General features: G+C 43.1%; 1 protein-coding gene across 1 annotated transcript; it reads left to right on the top strand.

Annotated features, from left to right (window-relative positions):
- Positions 1–1,152: 1,152 nt before the first annotated feature.
- Positions 1,153–27,277, top strand: nfatc4 (nuclear factor of activated T cells 4). Its single transcript, XM_031298085.2, has 13 exons — positions 1,153–1,832; positions 6,705–6,850; positions 11,258–11,770; positions 12,405–12,580; positions 14,512–14,674; positions 15,318–15,418; positions 17,395–17,496; positions 18,005–18,192; positions 21,171–21,311; positions 22,088–22,143; positions 22,280–22,406; positions 23,753–24,472; positions 26,116–27,277. The coding sequence occupies exons 1-13, from the start codon at positions 1,643–1,645 to the stop codon at positions 26,184–26,186; spliced, it is 2,694 nt and encodes an 897-aa protein (XP_031153945.1). The 5' UTR covers positions 1,153–1,642; the 3' UTR covers positions 26,187–27,277.
- Positions 27,278–27,581: the final 304 nt, after the last annotated feature.

Raw genomic sequence — 27,581 nt, 5'->3', positions numbered from 1 at the left:
AAATAGCTGCTTAGGAGCCCTCAGCCACCACGGTGTGTCCCCAAACAAACTGAAGACTCAAAAAACTAACTGAGTCTAACAGTCTAACTAACTAACAACTCTCTTTGGATTCTTTTTTTTTTTTCAGCACTGGTGTTAAGGAAATGTATACGCTCCACTTTGTTATAGTGCCCTATGGGGATCCTATTCTGCCTTGGGCCCCAAAACGTCTTGCGTCGGCCCTGCTTGTAGCACTTTTTTCCTCTCTCTGACCAGACTGCAACATCTTGAGATCAAGATCCAAGGCCTGCCCACAAAACCCCAAGAGGATGACAGGGAGAGTGAAGCAAGCCCCCAGTTCCACGCCAGTATAACATACATAATGATTGTGAGAATCAGAGGAGGACGAGGAAGGAGGACAGAGAGGAGGGGGAGGGAGGGGACTGAGGCAGAGAGAGCGAGAGAGAGAGAGAGAGAGAGAGAGAGAGAGAGAGAGAGAGAGAGAGAGAGAGAGAGAGAGAGAGCCAGAGAGAGAGTTTATGTGTTTATTTAACTTTTTCGTCTCCTGACTCAGACAGAGAGCAGACTGCAGAGGATAATGAGAAACAGATCTTTGGTGGAGAGGGAGGGAAGGGGGAACGAGGGACTAGGAGGAGTTGGTGGGGAGAAGAGAGGAAGGAGGAGTGGTGTAAAAAAGCAGAAGAGGAAAGGGGGAGGAGAGGGAAGAGTGACAGCCAATAAAGGGGGGCTGTCTTGTCCATCGCCACAGGAAATAGGCCCTCTTATGTTCACTAAGTGACAGTCAGTATCCCAGCCCTGGTGGCCATGCAGCTGGCCTACAATGGCTACAAAGGATTTAGGAGACAGTGAGCTACTTGCCATGAGTCCTGCTCATGATTGGAATAATAATCATATTGTTTTGGGCTTGAATGTGTGAAAACGTTATTGATGCTAAGGATGAGATACACCTAATTCTAGTGGATAAACACCAAGGAAATGATGTGTGGGGTTTAAAATATGTGATGGTGTAGGCTATAAAGTAAATGTGAAGTGAGTCTGACTAAAAAGAGAAACCTCCAGAGTGAGTGAGGAGGGGGAGAAGAGGGAGGCTGGAGGTTGGGCAGAGGGGATTCATGACTGACAGGCACAAGGTCCTATGGGGAATGAGTAACGGACCAACTGGAGCTGGGAAACCCACCCAAAGGCAATTAAGGGTAAAGGACGACAAAAATATTTGATAAACTTTTTTTCTCCCTCTCTCTCTGTGTCTTGAACGGGGAAGAAGGAGCTACAGGGATGGCGATGGAGCTAGAATGAAAGACCCGACTGTGTCTGGGAGATATGTTTCGGAAAAGTTTGTGAGATATCCAGAGCGAAGATTGGATTTGGACCGCAAGGCATCCAGCCTGAAAAAGTTGCAAATCCCCGAGCAAGAAGCAGTCCTCATCGTGTGGAAACAGCTAGCAAAAGTTGCTGAAGTTACATCAAAACCTTCTAAGAGGAGGGATATTTGCGCAATGACACGCACATAGGAGAAATACAAAAGTTTTGGGAATATCTCCGGGAAACTGTCTTTTTCGAGGCGCACCAAGGACGTTAAAATAGTTACGCAGGGAGAGATTGTATCACTCTCTCTGAATCCTGTCCCTGCTGCCGGAGGGCGATGGGGGCCGCGCCGGGCTCTGGCTGGGAGGAGGGCGAGTTCGAGTTCAAGTTGGTGTTTGAGGAGGACCCGCCGTCGCGGCAGAGCCAGCGGCCATCACCGGTGCGCACAGCCGAGCCGGAGAGCACCGTTCCCGGGGAGGAGAGTGAGTGCGCCCTGCTGCACCTGGAATCCTCCAGCAGCAGCCTGGGTCAGCGAGATTTCTCTGATGGTTGAATGTGTTACTGTAAAGGAACACACTAGATACAGGAAGTCTGAGCGGCCTGACAGTGTGGCTTCTAATGCATGGGAACTGTGTGTGTGTGTGTGTGTGTGTGTGTGTGTGTGTGTGTGTGTGTGTGTGTGTGGCTGGCTGCATGTTGCATGTTGCATGTGCTGTAATGAGGGCCTTCATCTGCATGCCTGTGCTTATGTGAAGTGTGTGTGTGTGTGTGTGTGTGTGTGTGTGTGAGTGTGTGTGTGTGTGTGTGTGTGTGTGTGTGTGTGTGCGTGTGTGCGCGCGCGCGCGCGTGTGTGTGTGTGTTTAAACTTGCATGTGAATTGTGCGTGCCTCTATCTGCAAGCATGTGAGCATTAGTATATTGTTATTGTGTGTTTGTTTTGTGTGTTTGTGTGTGCATATCTGACTGTATGCATGTTTGTGACTGCATTTGCCCGTGTGTGTGTGTGTGTGTTGTGCATGTGTGTGTGCAGCCCCAGACTCAATGTGTTTCTAATCAGCTGTGCGTGTGAGTAGAGTTAACAGCTGCCATCTGGGATGGAACCTCAACCTCTGTGTACTGCAGGCACCACATCCACACACCTCCCTCCCTCTTTTACTCAGCCTCCATCTCCCCCGTTTTTCACTACACACACACACACACACACACACACACACACACACACACACACACACACACACACACACCTTGTATCCCCACATCCACTCACTCAATCATTTGTTTCCCGCCCACACTGGCATACAGTTGTAGTACCACACCCAAGGCATGAAAGTGAACTGTACGACAAACAAGAGAGCAATTCTTCACTCTATGATGAGGTTTTACTTCTCAGAGCATCACAGAAGAGTTTTGCCAGCTTTCCTGACATTTTAAATGCACCTCTAGTATACAGATTTAAGTCCTCAACTCTCCATATTTGTTTTTTTTTTTTTTTTTTTTTTGTGTTTGGGGGGGGGGGCATTCTTAGGGCTTTATTCGACAGGACAGCTGAAGACACGAAAGGGGAGAGAGAGGGAGAACGACACGCAGCAAAGGGCCGCAGGGCCCGCTGTGTCGAGGAGTAAACCTCTACACATGGGCACCCGCTCCACTGACTGAGCTATCCGGGCGCCCAACTCTCCATATCTTTTGATATAACATGCAAACCAGAGGGACACAACCGTTCGGTCCCCCTTAAAACAAAGCAATGTTAACTTGCAACCTCTGGTCACTGCTCGAAATGTCTGGCGGTTGTGACCAGTTCAACCAAACACAGATTTACTTTTATTTATGTGAACAACTTTTCGATGCCTGAAGAAGTCAAATGTAGAGCAGTACTGATCCCGTCTTTTTTCTTTTCTGATACCTTTACGCTAGTCTTGTATTGCCAGACCTGTGTGCACAGCGCTATGGAGTAAGGTCTGGCTAAACCACACACAAATTCTGGGATAGGAGAAAAAAATGCTCTGGGTTGTTGGCATGTCTGTAAACCAATCACAATCGTCTTTGCTGTAGCGAAGGGATTTTGAGAACAGCAACACACAGAGCGGTAGGTGAGGGACATATCAGGCAGTAATCCTGGAAATGTACTACCGTTAATCCAGACTACCTCTACGTACCAGTGCTCTATTTTCCCCAAAGTTAGAATCTGTATATCTCGCTGCATGCAGCTCATTGGAATCAGTTTTATATGAGATAATGAAGGGAATTTAAAGTGTAAACTCATAATGTTATGACAGTGATGAAAACACTGCATCATGCCATGTCCACAAACTGAGGACTGTCAGAGGCCGTAGTAAAATTACTTAAAAATTCAGAAGGAAAAAAAAAAAACATTTATCAGAGAAAAGTTCGAGAAAGAAACATTTTTGCAGAAAGGGATACACTCATGGTGCGCAATAACTGTCAGGTATATTTTCCTGAATAGTTTAAAGAGCCTCGAAGAGGTCAATTGATCCATTATATTACAAGAAAAAAGCAAGGGAAAAAGTCTAAAAAACGACAAAATCTTTTGTTCAGTGTAGCAAAAATATATATTTTTTGCTTTGCTATGCTGCTAATCATTTTGCGACCCCTCGTGAGGTTCCTAATTACTTTTTGTGAGAGGTTCAACTCAGGACACAATAAAATATTACAGTCAGACTTGAGATTAGCTTTATTGTGTTCAATAGGTGTTAGGTATGTTTTTGTGGCTAATAAACTTCTCTGCTGGTCCGCACACAAAAATCTAAATCATTATTTCATGTGAAAGAGTATTTGCCTGAGCACTGCAGCTTTAACCACTTGGAAATATTTCTGTTGCCAGGAAACATTTGAAGAGATTTTTCACCCGAGTCTTAATTCGTTGGCAGTTACTGTTTGTGTGTCCGTGTTGCCCAAAAATTGCACTGCAGCACAACAATGATCAGTTGGAGCCTCGCTCATTACAGAATAACTACTGTTTGGCTCCATGTGGAGGCCAACCACACCACGCTGAGGAAATGTTGTGGTGAGGGCTGTGGTCTTCACAGGTCGTGGCCTAATACGGATGATTGTTTTGCAAAAAGTCCAAAAAGTTTGGTTCTGAATAAAAAATAAAAAATAAAAAAAAGAGATAGAAAAGGCCCAAATTCACAGCTGTCAATATTAGCAGCAGAGTTGGGTTTGTTGTTGGCGGTGTAAGATTTGGATCTATGAGCCAAATGTTTGGTTACAATCCCACTTCACCCTTTACTGCCCTATTTGTGACTGTAATACATGGAAAACAGGTATTGGAAGTTATTTACACTGAAAAAAAAAAAAAAGGTGTTTAGTAAATTGTTGCCATGCAGTGTGACTGTGAGATTATAGAACATAAAACCAAATCCTTTTCTGTCATGTAGTTTTTTGTCTACAATGCCTGTGTATTGTCACAGACTTTAGAAATGTATCATAAACCATTGTAAAATAATTCAACAAAATGCTGCCTTGACATAGAATATATATATATTATTTATTTATTTTTTTATTTTATTTTATTTTTTATCTATTTGAGGTGAAATAAATACAATAAAAGACTAACACTACATGAAAACAATATAAAACAATTCAATATAAAGGTTTTTCATTTAAAGGAATAGTTCTACATCTTGGGAAATATATGTTCACTTTCTCACTGAGAATTAGATGTTCAGATTGATACCACTCTTACGTATGTCTGTACGCTAAATATGAAGCCAGCAGCAGGTTAGCGTAGCTTAGCATAAAGGCTAGAAACACGAGGAAAACAGCCGCCTAAAACCACAACGTGTCACGTTGACTCTTTGGTTTTTGTACGGACTAAACAAACAGGATATAACGTGGTAATTCATGAGCTTTAAGGCCCGGACACACAGAGCCAATAATAGGCCGTTGGACAGTCTGGCGGGGTCAGTGACTCGAGTCTGTTCGGTGTGTTCTGTGCCGTCGTCCGTCCGAGGGGCCGTCGTCCTTCATTTTGGCCGATTTGACATGTATAATCGGCGTGGCGGGCACTGGCGGCAGTCGGACTCAAATGACCCATCTCATTGGTAGAGTGGTAACCCAGAAATAGGGAGCGGAATGAGCGTGACTAGAGTCTCTCAAAATCTGATGAAAATCTTTTAAACTGACCTTTGTTGATCTGAAATGAAGACAGATTCAGCAACTGCATGGCCTATTTCTCGGTTAAAATGTTTTCAGAAACACGTTTCGGTGAACTATTTTAGTACAATATGAGATCGTATTCTGAACAAGCCGCCATGACAGTCTGTCTTTGAATTTCCGGAGAAACAAGACCCATGTGACGCGTTCGTCCAATCAGCTGCCGGTTTTCATTTTTGTGCGACAATACAGATTAGCGCCGCCTGCTGTTGGTATTACGTCTCGTTGCTTTGGTGTGTTCCGAGGCACTTTTTTGACCAATTTGGGGTGACTGATCAGCCCAACTGCCTTTTCTGCCGACGTTTGGCCGTCGGCTCTGTGTGTCTGGGCCTTTAGTGGTGCTGGTAGGTGAAGTTTTCGACAGAGTCAGGCTAGCTGTTTTCCCTCTGTTTCCAGTCTTTATGCTAAGCTAAAGTTAATCTAATGATATCTTGGCTCTGGCTTCATATTTACTGTTAACAGATATGAGAGTTGGATCAATCTTCTCATCTAACTCTCAGCAAGAAAGTTATCAATTATATTTTCCAAACAGTCAACTACTCTTTTAAATTAAACGTGACAAAAATGAATGCTGCACTTGTTTCAAAGACATTGAGTGTGCACTTCCTGAGGAGAAGTTCAAGTTGCATGCATTTTCCATATGGAATCAATTTACAGATCAGTAAATCAAGAAAAGTAGATGTGTAATGAATGAATGATGTAGGCATGTTTATGATTTAAAAAAAAAGAATCTTTTCTTACCACAAAATGTGTTTACAGTATTTGGGTGGATATCTAAGTCTTTCTCATGCCAGATGTAAAAGAACAGCACGTTTTGAGAGCTAACTGTCATGTTGCGGTAGTAAAAAAAAAAAAAAAGATTTATGGGCGTTTTGACCCCAAAACCCACAACATATAATATAAAAAGAACAAAAGAAAAAAAGTTACATTTTGTTTACTGGAAAGCAGCCAGAAGATAATTGTTGCCATGTGGAACAAAGTGTGTGTGTATATTACTCACTGTAAACTCTTCATTAGCAGCATATTTATAATTGAAATTACGACCAACTTTTGTCCACAGCTTTGATACTTTTGCCATCAAGAGCATACTGTGTGTGCTCTCAAGTGTTTTCAGCCTGTGCTCTGAACTTGTGATGTGTGCCACTTCCTTTTCTTAAAATCATATTCTGATCCCAGTGTTTTTCACGTTTCCACACATTGGGTCTGATTATTCTTTCTATCAGTTACAGATAACCACCACTCAATCAGCATCCACAGCCCGCCATCCTCGGCCAATCAGCGGGCTGGGATGCATTCCCCACCACCACGGAGGGCCCCCGCCAGAGAGTTCATTGGGACCTATGAGAGCCTGCCGGCGCGCTCTGTACAGGTGAGACAAGCTGTTTACAAGTCCTGCTTGTTTATAATCACAGTGTTTGAACTGGGAAACTTAAAGGAGACATATTTGGCTTCATACTTGTATTTTGGGTATCTACTAGAACATGTTCACATGCTTTAATGTAAAAAACAAACACATTATTTTACTTTTATATATACTTTTACTTATACTTTTACTACTATACTGTCTGTCTGAATATACCTGTATTCCCCCTCTGTCTGAAACGCTCCATTTTAGCTTTGAGTCCCCCTCCCAAAAAAGCCCTGTCTGCTCTAATTGGCTTGCGAGAAAAATATGGTGCACCTTTGCAAAGTTAGTTCTCAAGCCGTGGGTGGAGATACACCAATGGTGTAGTCTATGTGATACGCTGGTATACGGTGTATACCCACTAAGAAAGCTCCAGGATTTCCATATACCCTCTTAAAAATGTCCAGTGACACGCAACAACATACTTTCCATTATATTTTTGATATATTTTGAATTGTCATCTGTGTTTTTCTTCTTCACATAGGCTAAATAAAGGTATTTCCACCGTAAATTGGTAAATAAAAGTTATCCAAATGCAGGAAATTAAGTCTTTGACGCTCAAAATAACCCTGGGGGAGGACACCCAGACCCCCACTATTATATGCCCCCCTCCCCCAAAGGCAGATTCTGGCCCATATAGGCCAATATATTTATATACAGTACAGTATACTCACTACAATACATTAAGGCCTTGACACACCAACCCGATAATCGGCCGTCAGACAGTCTGGCGAGGTCGGTGACTCGAGTCTGTTTGGTGTGTTCCGTGCCATCGGCCTTCATTTTGGCTGACCTGACTTGCTGGGTCGAAGGGCGGGCAATCGGACTTACTGACCAATCTGATTGGTGGAGTGCTAACCCGGAAATGGCGAGCAGGATGAGTGACGAATGCCTCTCAAAATCTGATGAAAATCTTTTAAACTGACCTTTGTCGATCTGAAATGAAGACAGATTCAGCAACTGCATGGCCTATTTCTCGCTTAAAATTTTTTTAGATTTCGGTGAACTATCTTCATAAAATATGAGATCGTATTCCGAACGAAGCCGGCATTATCGGTCAGCTGGAGAAGCCAGACTCACGTGACGCGTTGTCATTTCCCGTTTTCATTTTTTGTATTACGTCTCGCGCACGCGCAGAACGTACGCTCAAGACGACGTTGCTTCGGTGTGTTCCAAGGCACGTTTTGGACCTCGGGGAGCCGTCTGATCAGTCCGACTGCCTTTTCTGCCGACGGTCATCCGTCGGGGTGGTGTGTCAGGGCCTTTAGACTACATCACTGAGATACGCAGAGGAAGGGGAGCCAAATCTGAACAGCTTATTGAATCCCATGTTTTCTGATCTAGGCAGCCCACAAAAAACTGACTGGGTTGTTCTTATTTGTGGTTTGGTAGGCACTCCAGATACCTTAAAGATATGTGCACTGAAAAAGTGAGTTTTTAATGATGTGTCCCCAATAAAGTTACTCTCTCAAAGATCTCTGTTTTCGTTCTCTCTGGCATGCCATGGGTGCCATACAGCAAAGTGGTAGGCCTAATTGCAGGTGTGCTTTTGGATCTAACTTTCACTTTCACTTGTTAGTGTTAGTTTCATTGTTTATGGTCATCGCTCTTTTTTTAGATTTGTTCGTCCATAGTAGCCGTTTACTCGCAACGCTAGCAGAGACCAGAAAAACACAGTATGCCGCTTTACATACAAGCAAGGGGAAGAGCGAGGCTGTTGTATTAGCTCCGCCTATGCTCTCTGGCGGACCAACCACTGCTGGGTGATGGAAAACGTGTCACTAACCCAGTTCGTAGTACTGAAAATGCAAGCGTTTTCCTCAGTGGGCCATAGGCTCAGTCACCATTGTGTTACCTTATTCAGAGATAGATAGAGACTTAACAGATACGTATTTAAAAGAAAATCTTCCAGATTTTTTACTTTAAGTTCATGGACCATTTTTCACCCTTTGCATATTTGAGCTATGGGTCCTTCACTCATCAATGACACAATAACAATGTTCTTGTTGGGTTTAGCTATTTGTGTGAAAGTCCACCATCCAATATTTCAGGATCAGCTGCTAAAACCCATTGCTTTCACAAGTTATGTTGTTGTGAAAAAAACCTGGAAGGCTATAAGCAACTGTTAATACGTGAATTCAGGCGCGGAGCCAATCAGAAATTCACAAAAAAATTGTATAGTTAAACATGAATATTAGTAGTGTAGCCTATGTGGTGTATTTTTATCTATAACATGTTAAAAACAGTCAAATTATAAGTAAGCCTAAACCCTAACTATTTAAAAAGTTAAGTGTGTTGGTGTTTTCATTGGTCAATGTAACATCAATGTAGCACGTAGTACAGGAGTGAATGTCTGCAGCTGGGTGTGTGTGAACTCTCACTGTGTGCGGGGTGAAGGCTGTGTTTCTCCCGCAGGTCAGAAGCAGAAGCTCCGGCAGCTTTCTGTCGGTTTGGTTTAAACCAGTCCAGAAGAAGACGCACAAACGGAGGCAAATTTTGTTTTTGTTTCCTAGGAGGGCGAAGCCATGTCCCTCCCTACCTTGCTTCTGATTGGCTTACTCTGGTATTCTCACCCTAACCTTAACCAATCTCCTTCCTCATGCCTAAACCTAACCAATCCAACAAACGAAGGCAGCAGGTACCAGCCAATCAGAGGTGAATAAGGGCAGGACATTCCTTCGCCATTCTAGAAACGCAAATTCGCCAATATCAGAGCACTTTATGGTCCTCTTCTGCTCAAATGTTGTTTATGTAATGTTGAACACATAAAGAAACACATTTCTACAGGGACAAGAAAACAATACATGAGATAAAATAATGTTTTGCTTAAGGTCAAAACTATGACCTAGTATGTTGAAAATAGTAGATAGTTTGTTGATATTTTGGCTTATTTAACCTAGTCAAAAATATGAGATAGTTAATCATAATTGGAAGTTGAACGAGCAGTATCTTGAACAACGAAAATGATAATCCGTCTATAATGAATTCCCTTTTTCTCCTTTAAGCCCTGTGAAAGATGTTTCATCAGGCAATTAAGACTGCTGCTCTAGTATAATTTCCTTGATTCGGGAACTATGTGGATGATTCGGGACAACTGCCTAGATTCAGGTAGCCTGGATGCCAGCCGAACTTAGCCCCGCCCACAACATTTGAGGTCGGGAAGTTCACATGCTGACTAGAATCTGAGTATGACAATGTCAGGTTTGCTGCGTTCCAGGCAATCCCCTAACTCGTGTTTTCACAACCTTCTACAACGTGAAAGTGTCCTGGAACGGCAGTCAAACCCGTAACTTACTACTCGTGAACTCGTACCAGATCGTTGTACTCCCAGTTACAGTTTTTGACTTCACACACATAAACAACAATGGCGACCCCTGTTGATGCTGTACAGACGCCAGTGATTAACAGTGAGAAATATAAATAAATATACATAAATAGGCAACGTAAAGTAATTCCGCACATTGTAAAACAATACACATACGATTGTGTACTACTAGCTACAGGTTATGTTTATTAAATGAAGCCCAAAATATGTCGCCGACTAGAAATCGCTAGTATCAGCTCGCGCTAGCTAACGTCAACGTTAGGTAGCCGCTAGCTAACGCTAGCTAGAAGGTTTTGTGGTGACTTTGCTGGAACGCTACCAAGTCATGAGTCGTGACTTGAAGTCGTAACTTACGGGCTAAAAATTGTGTCTGGAACGCAGCATAAGATTCAGGCCCACCTCGACTTAATCCAGGCCCACCCATCTGTCACGTTCTGCATCTGCCACTGTGTGAATTTAGTAGTTTTTGTATTAAACTCTATTCAATTTGCATACAAAATGTGCTCACTCAAGCAGAAGAGAGCCATATGGGCAAAAAGAGTTTCAAAACTGTTCCTGTCCACAACTGTGTTACTTTGTAATGACAACTGCAGTAGATTTGGTATTCCAAGAGCATTTCAAGGGAAATAAATGGCTGCCCCGAATGTAGACAATCATACGGAGCTCCCGAATCAATGGTGATAGGTCTGCGACTAATTGCATTTTTCATTTGTCAATCAATTATTGTTTGATTCTTTTAAATTCCTTCATTTGGGTTAGAAAACAGTGAAAAGTGCCCATCACAGTTTCCCAGAGGCCAAGGTGACATCTTTATATTACTTGTTTTGTCAGAGCAAGAGACACTCGCAAATCTAAAAGGTATTCAATTTGCAGTAATATAAACTAGAGGAAAGCAGCAAATACATGTTAGAAGTTGGAACAAGCAAACATTTGGCGCTTTGCCTGATAAATGACTTGATTATTAAGTATTTGTCATTTTCTTTTGACTGAGTGTCAAAACAGAAACAATTAAAGGTAGCTCTTGCTTGTGCGTATCTTCCCTCCAGGTTTCAGAGTCTTGTGTGGTTGAGTGTCCTAGCATCCAGATAACCACCATCTCCCCTGAAGATGAGCTAGCCCCCACTATATCCAGTTACTGGGACATGGGCAGCAGTGGTGGGTGGGACCGAGAGCGCCTCTACCTCCCCCTGCTGGACCCCTTTACTTACCGCGACAGATGCCCTGGCTCCCTCAGCGCCAGCCCTGGCTCCAGCCCGTCCTCCCGCGGCTGGCTCAGCCCCGCCTCCAGCTGTGACTCGCTGCTGGTGGAGGAGGAAGAGCTGAACGAGGCCACCATCAATTTTGGGCTCTCGCCGTCCTCGAGGCCCACTTCCCCTGGAGGTAAAAAGCGTAGAAACTCCCCCCTTGTCTCCCCCTGTACTTCACGCAGGGGTAGTTACTCAGAAGAACTTCAGGGATGCAACCTGGAGGGTGGAGACTCCACCCCTCAGTCACATGCTCCACCCAGCAGCTGTGAGCTCAGCATCCCACAGAAAACCAGGAAGACATCATTGGAACAGGTAAAGATGTTGGCTTGTAGGGCTGGGACCATATGCTTTTGTCCCAATTATATTCTTTCACGATACATGGGTGCCGATTCGATTTGTATTGCGATTTTCAAATTTATTACGATCCGATAGTATTGAGTGTTACGATTTTCTTTTCCTTCTTTAACAAAAACAAAAGTTGAATAATACACTTCTAGAGACAATATATCATGAGACATTTGTAAAAACTAATTGTTTTCTAAGAAGAATGCACATCACATGTCAGTCAGTCAGTCGGACATTTATTTCATTTGTAAAGAAGAACATAACATGGACTTTCTGCACTTTCTGCTTTCGCTCTGTTTTGCTGGAAACGGCGTATAAACAGAAAATATTTAGGTGAATTGTTGGTAAAAACACTAAATAAAGAATATCGATTCTAGGGAAAAGATTCGATTTTAAAAATCGTCACAAAAAAATCACAATACATACGATTTTCAATTTTTGTTCCCACCCCTAGTGGCTTGTTTTCATGGTGTTTCTCAAATGTTGTCTCTCCATATCAGAGATGATTAAAATATGATTTAAGTTAAAAAAAAAAATAATAAAATAAGTTTAAAAAAAATGCATCACACTAAAGTGGTGAACCATACTTTTTTTCCCCCAGTTGTCTCCCAGAGAGGTGGATCAGGAGCAGGCTCCAGGCCACAGCTCCCCCTGCCCGCTGCCAGAGACGCAGCAGGCCAGGAGAGAGCCCCCTTCGCTGGGCATGGACTACCTCTCTGTGCCCCCTGCTCTAGCCTGGGGCCGGACCCGGGCCAGCGCCCACAGCCCTCTGTTCAGGCAAGGATACACACCACCTACATACATGATAATATCCATCAAAAGTCACAGTTTGAATATTGATTGATTGATGATGTGTTAAAGGGATGGTTACCCAAATAAGAAAATAGCACGCAAAGAAAAAAAAAAGAAATATTGCATTTTTTTAAATTTTAAATTCACACACATCTATTTTGCAAAGACATGCAAACAGATTTTGTAAGCCATCTGCTCTCACATGCAGTTTACTGTATGTGCACTAATTTGGCTTTAAGAATGATATTTAAGGTTTTAAGCTATAGTGCATAGTTTCTGTCTCCCCTATGAGGAATTCTAAGTAATGACAACAACACTGTCGGCGCACCCACATGATACAAGCCTTCCGTGATCGCACACCACCCCCACCCCTCCTACACACAGTTGCTAGTAACCAAGGATGACACACTCTTATTCTTCAGAAGAGGTAATTATCTTTTAATTTTCATGTCCTCTTTGTCTCCAACGCTGCTGTTTCCTTTCCTGCTTTCTCAGCAGTGACGTAAAACGCATCACTCAAGCTTCTGCGTGAATGTCGACGGACTACACCATTCTGTAAACATAGCCACAATGAGAAATACAGAGAGAGAGTTTTGTGGAGCTGATAGGCTTAATTAGCTTTGTATCAACTCATTTGGCAATGGCTTGAATGTAACGCACGTTTATTAAAGGTCCCATGGCACGAAAATTTCACTTTATGAGGTAAACCAAGCCCTGGGTATCCTGCTCTGCCTTTGAGAAAATGAAAGATCAGATGAGCCGATCTGGAATCTTCCCTTTATGACGTCATAAGGGGAAAGGTTACCTCCTCTTTCTCTGCTTTGCCCGCCCAGGGAATTTGGCCCGCCCATGAGAAAGAGAGAGACATAATGGCTTGCAAACAAGCGAAGGATGGCAGTTGGTCAGGGCCACACCCCCACCCTCCACCTTGCCCCCCCCCCCCCCTCTCTCCTCCTCAATAGCATTTAAAGCTACAGACACAGAAATGGCACATCCTAAGGAAAGCTCATTGTGGGACTGGCTCGTAGTGGCTGTAATTCTGCACCAAGGCTAAAGTTTGGGAAAGAGATTTCAGATACAGTATTAGGGGACCACTAAGGCCAATATAAAAGCATCCAAAAAGCAGCATGTCATAGGACCTTTAATATAAAATAGTCACGCACTATAGCTTTAACAACATCAGCTAAGTACTGTGTTATAATGCAACAGGCGACATGCTTGCAGCATGTCACTGTGGTTGTGCTTGTTCAGGAGTTCACTATTCTACTCTGGATTTTTTTTTAAATGAAAAAAATATATATGCTATGGGCTCAGCGCTGTAAACTGTTTTATTATTTTTTTTTACAATTTCTTTTTTCATTTTTCCTTGCAGTTACAATTTAAAACAACCCCCAATTGTAGTCCTTTTTGCCTGTAGTATAGCAAAATCAATACATTTATATTCTTGGGGTTTCAGATTCAGATTTGTTGGATACAGGTTCAGCAAAATCATTTTAGGGTCAAGTGGAATATTCACAGACAAGATGAACATAGTTTTATTGATCACCTCCCTCCAGAATATTTTATTTTTCACTCAGACACAGTGCATACATGTTCCTTTAGCCTCATTGCATTTAAAACAAAGGAGTTGTGTATGTTTGCATCAGCCAATTTTATCGTAGTAGCTTTAAATTCGAGTTTGTGCTGTGAAGTTAGTCTGGATTCATATACGCACATTTAAATTATCAGTTTTAAATGCATTAATATACATTTATTCATTCAGATGACTAAATCTCCAAAGTCCCTCTTTTCACTTACTGTTTGCTACAAGTCCAATATTTGTAAATTGTAGGTAAATCTAATTATTTGGTCTGCAAAATAGTTATTCACTGGCGTGCTCCCTGCTCAATGTTGTTGTCCATCCAATCCACTCGTAGGTCTAATGCCCTGCCGCCACTCGACTGGCCGCTGCCGTCCCAGTTTGACCAGTACGAGCTGCGCATTGAGGTGCAGCCCCGCCCACACCACCGAGCCCACTATGAGACAGAGGGGAGCAGAGGAGCCGTCAAGGCCACACCAACAGGACATCCTATTGTCAAGGTGAAACCTGCTTTTATACTGAGATCTGATTCTTACGTATATAAAAGAGCCACTATTATGCTTTTTTATTTTCCTGTCTTTTAGTGTGTTATATAGTTTGTTTATGTAATAGATGTATTAAGTACTCAAGAACACGTTTAACTCCAAATGGAGCTTTCTCTCCCACAGACATCACTTTTTCTCAACTGCTTGAAATGCCTTGCCCACATTCCTGTTTGAAATTCCTCTATTAGTGATGTCAATTATTGAGAACAGCCCGCCCAGTGACTTGTTTGGATTTGGTTGACCAATCACAAAAGAGTTGGCCAGCTGACCAATCAGAGCAGACTGGGCTTTTCAGACAGAGTGTTTCAGGCAGAGGCGCTGCAGCAATGGGCAGTATGAGAAACATAATATGTTTTTTGAACATCAAAGCATGTAAACTTTTTGAAGTAGACCCCAATAGTTCAAATATGATGCTGAAAATGAGTATAATAGGGGCTCTTTAAATGTAATTTCTATCAAAGCCAACTTAGAAATTTAGTTTGAATGTTGTGTTCTCACAATACTGGAACAAAGACATGGGCAGACACATGTTGTGGCTCACTGCTGTTGGCCTCGTCACAGTTTGGTTCCGTCCTTCACTCTGTGTGTCTCTGTACAGCTGTGTGGATACACAGAGAGGAAGCCGCTCTCCCTTCAGGTTTTCGTTGGAACAGCTGATGACCGATCAATCAGGCCACATCCTTTCTATCAGATACACAGGTACTGAACTGTATTTCTTTGAATATCAGACTTATTACCAAGCATTCTTCTATAGTTAAGGGACACAGCGTACCATTAATCATCTGACCATTGTGGCTTTATCCATTGCATAATTAACCACCAGCTGCTTCTGCTGTTGGTCCAGGAAATATCTTGCACCAGGTGTTCTCAATGTAACATGTTCTGGATGAGAACATCAGAAGATGAACAATCTTTGAATGTGATTGCACAATAAACTCCAGATAGATGAAGAAGAGGTGCATCATCAAGACGTGTATCTACTCTATGTGCTAGTTAATGCTTTTATCCTGCTCTGTCTAAGAGATATTTTGGGACATTAACGGCATATTATGTGTCTATATTTTAATGTGTTTTAGTAATTGGGACATTTTCCTTACAACATTATTATTTGTTCTTTTCGTTGATATACTGTACATATAAACCAAAAACAGTTTCTTTCAATTTTTACACACTATGGACGTAGCTAATTGGTTATAGTGCATGCCACATAACTGCAACATAGCCGCTTCAGTTCCAGCCGGGCACCTTTGTCTTTGTTTACTTTAGCTGTTTCCTCTTGTTTCTGTCAACTATAAGGAAAAAATGCCAAAATAATTCTTTAAAGCATAGCAATTTGCAAACAATAAGTCAAATGTAATTGTAGCTAATATGGGCTAATATGATATAGATACAAATAATTTTACATCTATTTAAAAAAAAATATATGTGTAGGGCTAGATGCTAATGATTCATTATCAATGAATCTATTCATTGATTTATTATACACTCAACAAAATTATAAACTTTTGTTTTTGCCCCCATTTTTTATGAGCTGAACTCAAAGATCTAAGACTTTTTCTATGTACACAAAAGAACTATTTCTCTCAAATATTGTTCACAAATCTGTCTCAATCTGGGTTAGTGAGCACTTCTCCTTTGCTGAGATAATCCATCCACCTCACAGGTGTGGCATATCAAGATGCTGATTAGACAGCATGATTATTGCACAGGTGTGCCCTAGGCTGGCCACAATAAAAGGCCACTCTAAAATGTGCAGTTTTACTGTATTGGGGGGGTCCGAAAACCAGTCAGTAAACAAAAAAAAAAGAAGTTGCTGGATATTGGCAGGCCACTCTAAAATGTGCAGTTTTACTGTATTGGGGGGGTCCGGGGGGGCCCGGGGGGGGGTCCAAAAACCAGTCGGTAAAAAAAAAAAAAAAAGCCAAAACTTTTTGTGGGAGCGTGCAATTGGCATGCTGACTGCAGGAATGTCCACCAGAGCTGTTGCCCTGAGCTGAATTGAATGTTCATTTCTCTACCATAAGCCGTCTCCAAAGGCGTTTCAGAGAATTTGGCAGTACATCCAACTGGCCTCACAACCGCAGACCACTTGTAACCACACCAGCCCAGGACCTCAATATCCAGCATCTTCACCTCCAAGATCATCTGAGACCAGCCACCTGGACAGCTGCTGCAACAATCGGTTTGCATAACCAAAGAATTTCTGCACAAACTGTCAGAAACCGTCTCAGGGAAGCTCATCTGCATGCTCGTCGTCCTCATCGGGGTCTCGACCTGACCTGACGCATGATAATGCACGTCCCCATGTTGCAAGGATCTGTACACAATTCCTGGAAGCTGAAAACATCCCAGTTCTTGCATGGCCAGCATACTCATCGGACATGTCACCCATTGAGCATGTTTGGGATGCTCTGGATCGGCGTATACGACAGTCTTGCCAATATAGAGCAACTTCTTTTTTTTTTGTTTACTGACTGGTTTTCGGAGCCCCGAATAAATGACTTCAATGATTAATGATCATCTGTCGAAATTGTTGTACCAGCTTCTCTTGTTCAGGATTGCTGGGTGCTGCGTGTACTTTGTGAAAGGAGGCAGTGTACAGAGCACCTGTCTTTGATTCAGCATAAAAACTGTTAACAGAGGGCTGCTGAAATCATCTGTCCCTTCCCTCTCAGGGTGACGGGGAAGATGGTGGGCACTTCTAGTCATGAGAGCGTCCAGGCGGGGACCAAACTGCTGGACATCCCCCTCAACCCTGAGAACAACATGACTGCACTGTGAGAACATAGAGACAGGAAACTTTTCCTCTCCACTTTTTGTTTTTGCATGTTTTTCAGCTTTGTTCTCCAGTTTCAAGACTGTTAAAGTCTCCAACATATACTAAATTGAGTAGCAGTAGGGTTGTTGAAATTAATAAATTCTACAATGCATCACGATGTGATCGGCACACCATAATCGATCGTAGCCTACTGATGTTACTTGTTGATTTTTTGTGTGTGCCTTTTGTTTGTTGTCTGCTGTGTTCAGACTCCGGCACATTCAGGAAGGCTATTTTTTTAAGAATAGATACAATGAAAAGGGGAGTTCATATATATCTGACTCCTTGAATTTGTTGATGAAAACCATGTGTAGTAATGTATAATAATGTTGAGGAGGTGACGCATCGTGATGCAACCTGATATCGAACTAAATTTAATCGTTGACAGGAGAATTGTAAACTCTAATCGTGAGACCAGTGAAGATTCACACCCCTAGTAGCAGGCTTATCAAATCTTTGTGTCGTAGCATTGACTGTGCTGGGATTCTGAAGCTGAGGAACTCGGACATCGAGCTGAGGAAAGGAGAAACAGACGTTGGAAGGAAGAACACACGTGTCCGTTTGGTGTTTCGTACCCACCTCCATCTACCGCCCCCTGGAGCCCCGCCTGGCCGAGTCCTGGCTCTGCAGGTTGCCTCCCTGGCCATTGAATGCTGTGAGTAGCTGCTAAGATGCACTTTTATGCAGACTAAATTGCAAAGAGAGTACTCCTTTACATAATACTTTACTAGCAAAGAACACACCATCAACCAGATACGTTTGAACAATTTATGAATGAAAGATGACTGGTGTGCGAGGCGTGAAGTCGCCTGTAGTCATCGGTCTACTAGTCTATATCCACGACGTTCCACTTCCGGGATTGCTCTGTTGCCGACGGAAATTCCGCCGGATTTCACTCATTTAGGCCGGATATCCGTTAACTTCCGCTTTCTTTGTGTTGACTTTTTAAAGGTCCCATGACATGCTGTTTTTTGGATGTTTTTATATAGGCCTTAGTGGTCCCCTAATACTGTATCTGAAGTCTCTTTCCCGAAATTCAGCATTGGTGCAGAATTACAGCCACTATGAGCCAGTCCCACAATGAGTGATGCATGTGTGACATCAGTCCAAAAATGTCCAATTCTCGAACAGCCTCTGCAACAACATGAACTTTTTTTTTTTTTTATCACGAGTCAAGTTGTAATTTAATTCAACAGATACAACTAAAGCATCCGGAACATCTAATCTGAGCCAGTCCTACAATGAGCTTTCCTTAGGACGTACCATTTCTGTGTCTGTAGCTTTAAATGCTATTGAGGAGGAGAGAGGGGGGGGCAAGGTGGAGGGTGGGGGTGTGGCCTTGACCAGCTTGCGACCACGGTTGTAGCTCTATTTCCTCATGGGCGGGCCAAATTCCCTGGGCAGCTGTTGGCGGCGGGCAAAGCAGAGAAAGGGAAGGTAACTTTTCCCCTTATGACGACATAAAGAGAAGATTCCAGATCGGCCCATCTGAGCTTTCATTTTCTCAAAGGCAGAGCAGGATACCCAGGGCTCGGTTTACACCTATCACCATTTCTAGCCACTGGGGGACCATAGGCAGGCTGGGGGAACTCATATTAATGTTAAAAAAACTCATAAAGTGAAATTTGGGACCTTTAAACTCCAGCAGATTTATGAGGACTATGGTTAACTGCTCTTCAGATCTCTGCAGGGTGAATCCAGACAGCTAGCTAGACTGTCTGTCCATTCTGAGTTTTCTGTTGCACGACTTAAGCCTGGTTCACACGGGATGATTTTAAAATTGTCGGCCGATTTTCCAATCCTGAGAGACCCCACACACGGCGATAAAAAATCACAGGTCTAACAGTTTTGGTCACACACCAACACAACACATCACACACAAACCGATTTGACTCCCGAGCATTCCCAGGTCAGACGGGAAATCTCGCAAAATCCCTCGAGATCAAACGTGACTTCAGAGTAAACAATCATGGCGGACGAAGAGGATGCAGTGGTGATAATTTGTAGTTTGTTTTTAACCGGAAAAAAAAACGTTATCAAAAGAAAATGCGATGGTCAAAGAAGTGGAGACAACGCGAGCATGGACTATACTTGCTATACTTATCTCCGACGTCCACCGGACTTTCTGGTGCGCCATGCCGCCGGCTGTTTTGATTTTGTTTCCCAGTGCTTTCCTCGTCACCTCGCTTTCTGATTGGCTACACACCACAGTCCACAGGCTGCGTGCTTGTTTGTCCCCGGGGGACACCACACACGAGGAGAAATCGGGCCAAATAAATCCAACATGTTGGATATCCCCGATTTGAGATCGGAGCGGTCCCGACGTCCTTCCGAGCAGACGAGAGCAGTCTTAACACACCACACACGGCAGGAATATCTGATCAGATTATTTTACGATAATCGGAGCATCCTTAAGATTGTCGGAAGGGGTGAATCGGGGCTAAAATCGGCCTAATTATCCTGCCGTGTGAACCAGGCTTAAAACAACCTTTGAACGTCCACCAAAACAAGTTCCTTCCTGAGGCTATTTTGCAGAGGCACCGTTGCTCCTTCCGTCGCTTAGTGCCGCCAAAGACGATTGTGATTGGTTTAAAGAAATGTCAATAAACCACTGTACCCACTTGTCCCATACATCCTGTATTACTGCGAGTTTGTCACAAAGTGGTTACACGGGAGGAAACATAGAATGTCTTTAGAGGCATGGTGGCTGGAAAGCATTCAAAAGGCTCGCTGTTCCTTCGCCTTTTGAGTTGAAAACTCTTGCCTAAATGAGCAGCCCAATGTAGGCCTGCAAATGGGTCACAACCAAGTCTTTCCAACTGTCCTCATACAGTTCAAAATAGGCAGAGGGACCATGATAACTTTCTGTTTAGGAAGTTAATGTGTCCACTCTTGGAGACTGAGAGAAAACAGATTCTGCTGGTAGTTGAGAGACAACAGGAAGGCCAACCTTAAGAGTCTTATTCTCATCAGAGGAGGACGCCTCACAATCAGGGTCCTCCTCAACATTATTCTCAGTCCCAGACACATTCTCCTCTATGTCACTTCCACTGTCACAGAGCTGTGATTAAACCTCATTGGCAGAAAAACTTAGAGGTAATTTTCAATGGCGAGAGCATAAAGAGAGCACCCACAGCGCACCAAGAGAAATGGTTTGGACGGTTGCTGTGTCCAAGCTTTTAAATGTTCCTCTCCCCAATTAATGTCCTCGCAGGAAACATAATTCCCCTCCCCCAGGGCATGGGAAATATCATATACATACATATTTATGGTTATGGCAGGTTAGGGCCCTGAAGCATTATACAATTGCATGTGATAGTGACCTCAATATCAGCCAAAACAACCAAAACAAATCTGTCTAAAATGTTCATATTTCATATATGGTTTATAGAGCTAAAACAGCCTGGGGTCAAATTGTATCATTGTTAAATATATCATCATGTTAATCTCATGTTGACCTAGGTGTCCCCATTAAAGTAGGCAAGTTCATTAAATATGACGCAAAACAAATGACGTCAAGCAGTTATTTCGAGACGTTGGATGGGGTCAGATTGACCTCAAGGATAATAGGAGGGTTACATTTCGGAGTACACTCAGTGGTTTAATCTACCTGCCTGCCTCTCCCTGCCTCAGCCCAGCGTTCGGCCCAGGAGCTGCCCGTCATCGAGTCAGTCAGTCTTACCTCGTGCTCTGTGGAGGGAGGAGAGGAGCTTCTGCTGAGCGGCTCAAACTTCCTGCCCATCTCGAGAGTCATCTTCATGGAGAGAGGGACAGGTAAAGGTCCACAGAGCCCTGTCTAATGTTGTTTTTCTGATCTTCTGTCCATAATATCTTGATGAGTTCCCGGGACTTAAAGGAAGCCAGTAAAAACACAGAAATGATATGAGAAGAAGATTGTGCACAAGTTGCAAGAAAATAAGGGTAGGATGCTGCCGGAGAAATTCTTTTCTGCTATACCAGTAAGCTATTTCAGTGAGTCAGCATGCACAATACCAGGGCCTCTCCTAAGTGGAATGCAGCCATCATTAATGGTTTTGAATACACCTGTGCTTTTCCTACTATGACATGTCAACATGTCTGCCGTGAAAAAGGTCTATTCATTTTCAGTAATAGTTAAAGTAGTAATTCAGTAATGCATTTACTTTTGAGTAGTGCACCACAAATTCACACACACACACACACACACACATATATATATATATATATATATATAGTTTGTTTCATATACGAAACAAACTACCTGTTTTACAAAACCTTTAATGTTAGGCTTCACCTATGAACTAAGTAACTACTTTTTGGGCAATTCGCCTTCATTGGATAGGATAGGATAGGATAGCTGAGATTTGAAAGGGGAGAGAGAGGGGGGAAAACATGCAGGAAAAGGGTCACAGGTCAGATTCAAACCCTGGACCTTCTGCATCGAGGAATAAACCTCTGCATATGTGCACCCACTCTACCAACTGAGCTAACCGGCCACTGAAATGATGCTATTAAACTGACTGTGTGTATGTCAGTTACACCTAATTTCATCTTATGTTCTCTTCTATTAGATGGTAAACTGCAGTGGGAGGAGGAGGCTCATGTTGACCGTGACAACAGCAATGAGGTAATTTTGAAAAAAAATTTTGTCCAATTCTCGAACACCCTCTGCAACATGAACTTTTTTTTAATCACGAGTCAAGTTGTAATTTAATTCAGCATCTAATCTGTACTATTCTGTCCACACCTCTTTTTCGTTGAAGTGTTTGTTGTGTGTGAGGGTCCCCGCCTACAGCGACCTGTCCGTCAGTCGGCCCATGTCGGTTAGTCTTTACGTCTCCAACGGGAAGAGGAAAAGAAGCAGCACTCACTGCTTCAAGTATCTCCCCGGTGAGTATCCAATCACACCGTGATCACCTCTGTGAAAAATTTCAATGATGTGGTCTTTTGAAAACACCTTCAATGAAATGAAATGCTGTATACCAAAATGTAAATAGACATTTATGAATATAAAAGATTAAAAAAAATTGTTAATATAGATGATAAAAAATGTAAAATATAAAGAAATGTGGCACTTTATTTCTGAGAGAATTAAACTAGATTGAACTACTAAAAAGGGCACAATATAAAAAAATATGCAACATTGAAAGTCTTCATTGGGAGAACATTGAATGCAAAACGAAAAATATCATTTCCACCTAGTAGTGTACTATAGTACCCCATTGACATCAGGACGTCTGAAAGCCTACACATTTCGCCGTAGGCTAAAAACACATCTCTTCCGACTGCACCTTGAATAACATTTTTTTTTTTTAAATGCACTTACAGTTGCACTTTCATGTGGCTCTTTGTAGTGTGGCTTATTTGAAGCTAATGTGTTCTTGCTGTCCGGAGTTTGTAGCCTGGTTGACACCAGACCCTTCTCAGTTGTAACTGAGAGTGGGTCTGGGAAAGGTTCATTGACAGCTCATTTCCAAAGGGGCGTCACCAACGGACGCCACTCAAATGCCTCTGGGCGCATTGGATAGTCCTTCAACCAATCAGACCAACAATCCGGGTGACGCTGCCCTTCGGTAGCAAGCCCCCAGGAAGAGCGCCGAGTCTAAAAGCCACCATGGGCTTAGCGGATAACGGTGGTACTGCACCCCATGGCCCAGAAAGACTTTTCACATAGACTTTGCATGGCGAAAGAAACGTCTATATTTCAGCGGATAATTTGTTTCTGGGTATATCAACTTACCACCCGAACACTGAAAGGGTCCTTGTTTAAAACGTTACGTTTTTAACATTTTTAACATTCACTAGAAGCGAATCCAGAATTATTAAATAAGGCATGATGAACGCGCATAGTGGACGCGAGCAGAGCCGCGGGACTGCGGATACTACTGTATCCAGTTCTCTTAATAAATCCATGTTCGGTAGCCGTCATGTTGAATGTAAACAAAAAGCTGCTCGCCATCGCTGCGCTATCGTCGTCGCGTAAAGCCCGCCTCAAGAGTTGTGATTGGTGTAAAGCCCGCCTCAGCGGTTGTGATTGGTGCCTCGATTTTGGGGACATTGGAAATGGGCTTGAATGGGCTCTTCGCCAGACTGACTTGCAGAGCAAATCTCAAATTTGCCGGAAGTTCGTCAGGGTTTACCCAGGCTACGGAGTTTGTACCTTCAAGGTTGAAAGCACTTTATTTTAAGTCGCTTTAGCTAAATGACATGTGATGTTGTCCTGCTTCTCCTGACAGTTATGTTCAAAGAGGAGGACCCGCTGCTGTCCCGGCCCTCTGTGCTGCCTCTGGATGGGACGAATGTGGGTCCTGTAAGGGGTCAACCCAGGATGGACAGGGGCTTCCACGTGAGAGGCATCCCCATGGCTGACGACCAAGGCCTGGGCTTCCACCTCCCCCCCTACCCCTCCACCTACTCCCCTCCCTGCCCCAATATGAGTTACCATGAGGAGTACTGCTCCAAAGCCGACGCTGCGGTGGAGGAGCCCGGCGGGTCCAGGGCAGCCCTGTCCGAGCGTCACCCCAGCTTCGAGAACCTGGAGCTGGGCTTCACGGAGCTTCTTCCTCCCTTATACCCCCGCGGCCCGCAGCCTCCCTCCCCCTCCCCTTCCCCGTGGTTGGACTCACCCTACCTTTCCTCCTCGCCCTCTCCCTCCCACTCCTCCTCTCTCAGCCCGTTTCCTGCCGGCAGTCCCATCTCCACCTCCCCTCTGCCTCCCATCCCCACCTCCCCTTACCCCCAGTACTCGGCTTATCCTCAGGAAGTGTGTCCCTCGCCTCCCTCCAACCCCAGCCAATATCAGGACATCTGCCCGGCACCCTACTCCCATTACGAGGGCTGGGACCCCCAGGGAAGGGTGCTGGGGATGGAACATGGGGAAGAGAGGGATGTCAAGATCCAGGAGTGCCCCCTGGAGTTTACCAGCTCTTCTATGCACCACATTACATTTGAAGAAGGTGAGTTGCATGCATTGGTCTTTATCGTAATGTGCGCAAATGTGTAACAATCTATTGAGAAGATGAACTAATTGGCTACATTACAGACATGTTAAGGACAGACAGAGGTGATAAAGAAATGTTTTTATGTACTTTATGTATGGATGAGTGGGAGGATGAATGTGTTGGATCATAAACTGGACTGGAGTATTTAAGATGGATAAATTAATACATAAATAAATATGGGCACAGCTGTTGATTAGTTGAATACTGTGAGGTCACCATAGATTTTCATTTTAAAACTAGGATATATAATTTTGTTTTTGTTGATATTCATTAGCACATAAAAACTAAATATAATTGACATTTTTTTATAAAGATCCCTTAAATTTGTTAGATAACCAAGATATGTATGTACAGGTATGATATATTGGCTGATATTATCTTTCAGTTTCTGGGCATCCTGGGCATACATTTCACACCTGCTGGCATTTTTAGATGTTTCCCCACCTTAACTTTGATTGGCATTTTGAACTGCTCAGCAATGAAGTATTTGTTAGGTTTGAACGGTGAACAGAACCCAAATGCAGACAAAACGCAGAGCCAGGAAGGTGAATTAACAGGGTTTATTTAAAGTACTCAAGTATCGAGTCCAGGTTTCCGAGGGGGAAAAAGCAAGTCCAGGGGTTTCCAGAGTGGAGAACAGGTCCGGTGGTTTCCGGGAAGGAGCGGGTCCGTCAGAGGAAGACAGTAGGCCGGCTAGTGGTGCTTGTCTGGTCCGGTGGATGGCAGGAGTGAAGTGGTAGCAGGAGTCAGGTTCCAATAGACCTTTTTCACGGCAGACATGTTGACAGTAGGAAAAGCACAGATGTATTCAAAACCATTAATGATGGCTGCATTCCACTTAGGAGAGGCCCTGGTATTGTGCATGCTGACTCACTGAAATAGCTTACTGGGACACTTGATGGAATTGAGCCATTGTTAAGGTTATCAATTTCTGCTGTGCTTTTCCTACTGTGACAAGTCAAAATGTCTGCTGTGAAAAAGGTCCGTGGCAGCTGAGGCACAAGAGAAAGGATCAGGACAGGCAAACATACAAATGACTAAACAGATAGCAAGGACTAACTGTGGTCGTCTTGACTATGATCTGACGCAGAGCGGAGGAATGACCGGGTATATGAAGCAGAGGTTGATTGTGGTAGATGAGAGGCAGCTGGAACCCTGACTCCCTCCCGCACACCAGACTCCACTCCTGTAATTAGGACAGACAGAGGGAGGGAGAGAGGAGAGACAGAGAAGCTACCTGGGAGCAGCAGGCCTAACAGAATTTTGATACGAGCCAATTGACAATGCAAAAATTTCAACCGCAAAGTTTTAAAAATAATGTTTTTTTAAGGCCAAAGTAGCGTATCATCTTTCCTAGACTTTTCCCTTAGATATCTGCGCTATTCTTTTTATTATTATTATTATTCAGATGCTGCAAGTCCTGCTGCTTTCCAGTACCGTATAAAATGATTTACGGCTCAATACATACAGGTTGATTACCTTTGATTCTAGCAATGCATATGCTGAACAAACTCGTACCAATGACATTGAGTACGTGAGGTGGATGAAAGGATGGAGTGATGAACAAGACTGTGATCTTCTCTTCTCCCTCTTCATAGTGACAGAGTTCATCGGGGAGGACATCCAGTCGTACCAGACAGGCTCACACGTGGACAACCAGCCAAACTGAGCTCAGAGCATGCTCAGAGAGTGTTTGATATTCAGCATCATATTCACCATTATGCACTTGGTATAAAGATGCATCACTCCAGTAACGTGATAATGACAGGGGGATTTCATTACCATGACACTGTTGTAATTATGACCACAGGTAACGGTTTTACGTGGTTTTATAAAGGGAAACTAATGTTTTTAACATGTTTTCGATATAAATTATACAAGAAAGTGCTTGGGGTTTGGTGTGTCTCATGTGTTTTTGTGTGTGCAAACAAACTGTATGAACATGTATACAAGGTAAATCCAGAATAGAGGGACTGAAGGAAACAGTCTTAGTCACTATGGAAAACTAAATTGAAGATATTATGCAAGATGCGGTATTCTCTACAATCCTATGCCAATCCTACAAAACTAGGCCTTTTCAATTATTTCTTTTTTCTTAAAAGTGTCTTAAGATTGCACCAGCAGAAACCTTAATCCATCCTGCAGTAATAACACCATTGTCTGCTCAGTTCCTGAATGTGATGGGAATCTTCTGATTAATGGAAACAGGATTTAGGATCCTGTGTTGCCAAATAGTGTCAATTGTTTCCAAATTTTCTTTCTGCAATGCCAGATTTTCTTGTAATTTCATGAAATTACTTATTAGCAGAGAAAAGAACTACAAGACTTTTGTGACGCATCAACTTAACACAATCATGCATGTTATCTCAGTAGATGTTGAGCCTGTGGCTGGTGTAAAGGTAAAGTGTTGAGACAAAAGGTACTTTGACCTCATGAAAGGATGATGTGGCCAAGCTGTGCCTGTTAAAGCTGTTTGAAAGCTTCGCATGATAAATAGTTTTTGAGATCCTTTAAAAGCCGAGCAGGTTTCTCTTGAAGAACAGTGCCACCTGTGGGGACTCAGGACCAGGAACGCCTCGACAGTCCTAAATCAGCAACTGTTTGAGATATCACTCACTCTGCTGTAAAACTTCACACGTCTTAATTTCTGCTGTGTGTACTTTTTCCACTAAAAGGAGTGTGGCTACAAGAAAGGTAGACAAGTGTTTCATTATTGCAAAACAGCAAGGGCAATAAAAATACACCAACCTAACAAAAAGACGCAAAAGTAGCATTATATGTTTTCTTGACAGTTATATGGGCCTAAATGGTTCAGTGCTACCATAAATGGGCATGTTGGAAGCTTGAGACCAAAAAAAGCTGTAATGGTAAGGGATATATATATATATATATATATATATATATAGTTGGTTAGATAGCTTTGAGCATCTTTTAAGAAGAACTTACTGTTGGAATCTGAAGCCATAATTCCTTCATGACATTCACTATTCCAGTTCCAGCTCCCAATTTTTTTCTTTTTGGCTGCAGTTCAGGAAAGGTAGTTACACGTGGAAAGTGTATGAGA

Source organism: Sander lucioperca, chromosome 9 (genome assembly GCF_008315115.2).
Source record: "Sander lucioperca isolate FBNREF2018 chromosome 9, SLUC_FBN_1.2, whole genome shotgun sequence".
NCBI lineage: Eukaryota > Metazoa > Chordata > Actinopteri > Perciformes > Percidae > Sander > Sander lucioperca.
Note: the sequence above shows the minus strand (reverse complement) of the source record. Positions and strands in the feature narration are given on the sequence as shown.

What these genes read in the sequence shown, in the direction of transcription:
- nfatc4 (XM_031298085.2), top strand. Translation starts at nt 1,643, where the DNA reads ATGGGGGCCGCGCCGGGCTCTGGCTGGGAGGAGGGCGAGTTCGAGTTC. An exon ending in ATCCTCCAGCAGCAGCCTGG is followed by an intron (nt 1,833 to 6,704) that starts GTCAGCGAGATT and finishes TCTTTCTATCAG; the next exon opens with TTACAGATAACCACCACTCA. An exon ending in TGCCGGCGCGCTCTGTACAG is followed by an intron (nt 6,851 to 11,257) that starts GTGAGACAAGCT and finishes TCTTCCCTCCAG; the next exon opens with GTTTCAGAGTCTTGTGTGGT.